General features: G+C 40.4%; 1 protein-coding gene across 1 annotated transcript in view; it reads left to right on the top strand.

Annotated features, from left to right (window-relative positions):
* Positions 1-5,586, top strand: part of HAUS6 (HAUS augmin like complex subunit 6) — a 32,487-nt gene that overhangs the window by 22,176 nt on the left and 4,725 nt on the right. Inside the window, exons 14-15 of the mRNA XM_018556862.1 lie at positions 1,267-1,446; positions 2,764-2,899. Of these exons, the coding sequence (XP_018412364.1) occupies positions 1,267-1,446; positions 2,764-2,899 (316 nt within the window). The remainder of the gene's footprint in view (positions 1-1,266; positions 1,447-2,763; positions 2,900-5,586) is intronic.

Here is a 5,586-nt window from a genome sequence, read left to right as displayed (position 1 = left end):
GTTTTTTTGTTTTCCCCCCCTCCATTTTTTTTTTTAAAAAAAATTTTTTTTTTTTTTTTTTTTTTTTTGGTCAAAGATGGGCTCTACGTCACCTTAATGGTGAAAATATTATCTTCCCTGGGTCCAGTGTTCCCTTCTCGACTACTGCTTCATTTAGGCAGATTCCCTGGAACTTCTTAAAGTCCTAAAAGATGTACCTGTGGCTCAGATCCGTAAGGCTGGTAACTGGTCTTCTGTTTCACATTCTTAGTTTTACAGGAGTGATGCATCTGCCTTGGCATATGCTAGTTTCTACCTAAAAAAGGTCTGCAAGTGGCTATTTAATGCTCTTGTTTTTTTAATTTGTTTGGCTCTTTGATGTACCCACCCTCCTAGTTTTTAGACTGCTTCTGGATGTCCCTGGGTTGCTTGTTAATTTAGTCCCTCAATGGATAATAGAGAAATAGAATTTCTGTACTCTTCTCGGGGTTCATAGAAGCAAACTGCATTATTAATGATCAATCTATGGCTAAACTGCTGCCAACAGGAGAAATGGACACTGGGTTCTTGGAAGGCTATAACCACTCCTATCTCACACCAAGCATTCCATAGATTCAAAGTACAACCCGTGGGTTGCCTCAATATAAGCACCCTGCCTTAACCTCTTCCCCCTAGAATACGTAGAGTGAGAAAATGAAAGAATAGGGTTTGCGGAGGGGTATAACAAACCAAATAAAAATATCAAAATGTATTTGAACATACAGATAATAGTTAAAATTTAATTCAATTCATGAATGATACAATGCCTATCCGAGAATTGGGATATACATATACCCAGTGAGCACATTCACAGTCCCTAAACTTATGCTAACATGGTTATATTAACAGAACTAGCATTGGTACAAATTTGTATCTAACGTGATTGGACCAATCAAGTTAGATACAAAGTTTAGGGACTGTGTGCTCACTGGGTATATGTATATCCCAATTCTTGGATAGGCATTGTATCATTCATGAATTGAATTCAATTTGAGCTATTTATTATCTGTATGTTCAAATAAATTTTGATTTTTATACATATCTTTATATTTGCATGGATTGTTATACCTCTCCGCAAACCCTATTCTCTTTTAATTTTCTCAAGCATTCCATAGAGGAAAGAATAGCATGTAAGGGACGGGAGCTGTGTGCCGCAATGGACTCCTTAATTTCCTAAAAATCTTAATTTTTCCTAATGGCTGATCAATTTAATTGCTTGCAAATGTTCATTTTTGTTTGCACCTGTAGGACTTTCGAACACCAACATCTGCCATTAAAGAGAGGTTTTTGCAAAGGACGCCAAATTCTTTGCAGAAGAGAAGGTCTGATGTGACTTGGAAACCCACTCAGAGTATCGCACTGCCGCATACCCCAACACTTTGTAAACCAGATGGTTTGCGAACAGCACGTCTGCAGCTTGCACAGCAGGTTTGTGGTCCCATTCTACTAAATGCAGTACAAGTTATATTGGCTGATCACTACAGCTAAACCTCTCCCTACTGCTTAGTAAAAGGAAGACTAAGATATACCATATACTTTAATGATATAAGATAAAAACTGTCTATAAAAGTCCAAACTTTAAATGTAAAACACAACCCCTGGTTGATGGCATAAAATAGATTGTGATTATTAAATAGTCTTTCAGCTATACTCCTTGAAATCAAGAGAAATCCGCCTTAGAGGATACATAGAAAACAAGAAAGAGTTGGGGTTTAATGAGGCGTCATAGCCATTGCAAAAGTAAAATCAAAATAAATGTATTACAAATTCGTACAGTATATCAGTGAAAAGTTTTTGCATTATAAAATTATATGCATTATAAAAAAAGTTCCCCACATTATCCTAGATACGTCGCCAGAGAAATACATATATACATATCAAATTGGGAGATTCACAATAATCTCGCATTGTGGTAATTCTGGCCGACTTGCATGTCAGGCATAAATCCCAATGCGTTTCACTATAATCGCTTCCTCTAGGGACTGGAGGTAACTGATCTAATAACATACAATTACTTAACAATCCATGATACATAGATTTATAAAAAAAATATATTTTGTTATCTGTTATGGATTAAGTAATTGTATGTTATTAGATCAGTTGCATCCAGTCCCCTGAGGAAGCGATTATAGTGAAACGCATTGGTATTTATGCCTGCTTTGCAAATCGGCCAGAATGACCACAATGTGGGATTATTGTGAATCTCCCAAGGAAGTTGTGTGTGGGTGTCTCGGTACTTATGTTTTTACGATGCAAAATCTTTTATGGATATCCTGTAAGAATATGTAATACATTTATTTTTGATTTTACTTGTGTAATGGCTGACAACTCAAACCCCAACTCTTTCTTGTTTTCTATGTATCCCCTTTATACAGTATGCTAGAGCTACCAGTTATTGCCAGATTTTGTTGTCCAAACATTTCCTTTTTTGTTTTGCAAATCAATTTATTTATAGCAGAGACGGCTACAGAAGTAATGCATGCTTACAGCCATCTGAACAGTGGCAGGGTCTCTTGAAATCTCACCCCTTCACTCACTAATGCTCCTTCCCTGTGCTCCCTGCCAACCTGTTCCTTCGAAGCTGTGTATTCAACTGTGACAGAGCTTACACAGGGTTAATGACTTGCCACATGTGACAGTGTGTTTGAGAACTCCCTCCTGACATTTTAGTAAGACCATAATTTTACTTTATTTGTTATGCCTGCCATTATTTTATGTTTCATGCTAATGGAATTTTTTTTTCAGGTGGCTGATTTAATAGTTAATGACCCCCCAAAATCTCAGTCGGGACGCGGAATGGAGCTTGATGATTTGCTTGGCATGCTCTCTTCTGATCCCTTCCTATCTAAAAAAGAGATTCCTCGCACTCCAGAAAACTTGAGTAAGTTCATTTGTTTTTGCTTTATGTAGAATAAAACTTCCACACCACCCATCTATTGGACTTCTTCAGATCTAATTAGTCATCACAGTAATTCACATGGTTAAAAATTCTTAATAGCAACACTTCTCTAGCATGTGCAGCCTGTAATGCAAGTACCTTTTTAATTCTTGCTGTATGTTTAGCACAGCTTGGAAATTGAAGGTTAATATAAACCTCCATGCAAAAAATAAAGCGTATACATTAGGCAATACATGTTTAATTTACGCCAAAACTCTAATTGTAATATATTTTATGCAAAGTTCTCCAAAGCATGTTTCACTCACTCCATTATTCATATTGTAGATTTATTAGAACTTTAATGGTAATATACACTGCTCAAAAAAATTAAATGAACACTTTTTAATCACAGTATAGCATCAAGTCAATAAAACTCCTGGGATATTGATCAGGTCAGTTAAGTAGCAGAAGGGGTTGTTAATCAGTTTCAGCTGCTTTGGTGTCAATTAATTTAACAGGTGCACTAGATGGGCAATAATGAGACGACCTCTAATTGCAAGATTCTCAGACATGACTCCCGGAGAGAGATGCATCATGGGATTTGTAGTTTCACCACAGCTGGAGGGCCGGAATTTGGCTACCCCTGCTATAGAGGTTGCACAGGCATGCCAACTCCTCCAAGATGGCACATCAATACGTGCCATTGCCAGAAGGTTTGCTGTGTCTCCCAGCACAGTCTCGAGAGCATGGAGAAGATTTCAGAACACAGGCAGTTACTGTAGGAGAGCTGGGCGGGGCTGTTGAAGGTCGTTAACCCGTCAGCAGGAGCAGCATCTACTCCTTTGTGCAAGGAGCGACAGGATAGGATGAGCACTGCCGGAGCCCTACAAAATGACCTCCAGCAGGCCACTTGTGTGAATGGCTTTGACCAAACGATCAGAAACAGAGGCCTGAGGGCCCAACGTCCTCTAGTGGGCCCTGTGCTCACTGCCCGGCACCGTGGAGGTCGATTGGCATTTGCCATTGAACACCAGAATAGGCAGGTCCACCACTGGCGCCCTGTGCTTTTCACAGATGAGAGCAAGTTCAACCTGAGCACATGTGACAGACGTCTGCAGAAGAGAACGTTATGCTGCCTGTAACCTCGTTCAGTATGACCGGTTTGGTGGTGGGTCACTGATGGTCTGAGGAGGCATATCCATGGAGGGACGCACAGACCTCTACAGGCTAGGCAATGGCACCCTGACTGCCATTAGGTATTGGGATAAAATCCATGGACCCATTGTCAGACCCTACGCTGGTGCAGTGGGTCCTGGGTTCCTCCTGGTGCACGACAATGCCCGGCCTCAAGTGGCGAGAGTATGCAGCCAGTTCCTTGAGGATGAAGGAATTGATGCCATTGAATGGCTCCCACGCTCGCCTAACCTGAATCCAATAGAACACCTCTGGGACATTGTCTCGTTCCATCGGACGCCGCCAGGTTGCACCTCAGTCTGTTCAGTAGCTCAGCGATGCCCTGGTCCAGATCTGGGAGGAGATACCCCAGGACACCATCCGTTGTCTCATTAGGAGCATGCTCCGACGTTGTCGGGCATCCATACAAGCACGTGGAGGCCATACAAACTGAGCACCATTTTGAGTTGCTGCAATGAAATGTCAGCACAATGGACTAGCCTGCTGCATAATTCGTTAACTTTGATTTTTGGGATGTCTTTGAATTCAGCCCTCTGTAGGTTGTTAATTTTAAATTTCCATCAAACGATGTGGCATCCTTTAATTCCTAACACATTACCCAGTCCAGTATACCGTAGATATCCAGCATGATATTTTTTCCCCATTGAGATCTGATGTGTTTTCAAAGTGTTCCTTTAATTGTTTTGAGCAGTTTATATTATGAGAAGTCCTTCAGAACGTGTTTCACTCTTCATTCTTCAAAATGTGTACTCGCCAAAGGTTGGAATCTAGGGTGTGGAGCATGTTTTAAGGATCTCACAAAATATTTATTACCGTATTGCATGGGGTTTGTTTTTATTCCAAGCTGTGGTGAATATACAATATGAGTAATGGAACTCTTATTACAGGCAGCACATGCTAGATATTGGTTTGTGAATTTTTGCCCTGCCTGCTAAAGGTATTTAGTGAAAAGTGCAGCTGTTAAAATCAAAGATGCATATTTTTCTAGGTTTATTTTTCTGTGATGGTTTGTTTAAAAGTTTAAGGTCTTAATGCCGCTGCCATACAAGATCAGTTGTGCGTTTGACAAAAATGTAGGATTTTTTTACTTTTCTGTCAAATTCTTTTATTGTAGAACAGGACACAGGAAATCATGACAATGGATGGGTTATATAGCTGTACCTTGGAGGCTGGACAGATGGAACTCAATATATTTCCCTCCCCACTTCTCCGATCAATTTTTAGTTTTTGGCAAGCAATAGACCAAAGATGGATATCTTTGTCCTGTATTGTATTTTAAGAAAAGGGTTTTACGGGTAAGCCAAGAATCCTACATTCTTGTTTGTACGGGGCACAGAAAATCAAGACTGATGGGTTGGAATAGAATCCCTGGAATCTTTCCAAAAGAGGAATGGGAGTGATAACCCCTGAACTTAGAAGCTGATGAAGAGCTTTTTGAAGCCCCCCCCCCCCCCCCCCCCCCCCCGCCCCCAGAACGAGAGGTAAGAGCAAGCGAG

The sequence above is a fragment of the Nanorana parkeri genome, unplaced genomic scaffold (genome assembly GCF_000935625.1).
Source record: "Nanorana parkeri isolate BGI_ZX_2015 unplaced genomic scaffold, ASM93562v1 scaffold256, whole genome shotgun sequence".
Lineage (NCBI taxonomy): Eukaryota > Metazoa > Chordata > Amphibia > Anura > Dicroglossidae > Nanorana > Nanorana parkeri.
This window is presented reverse-complemented; position numbering and strand designations above follow the sequence as displayed.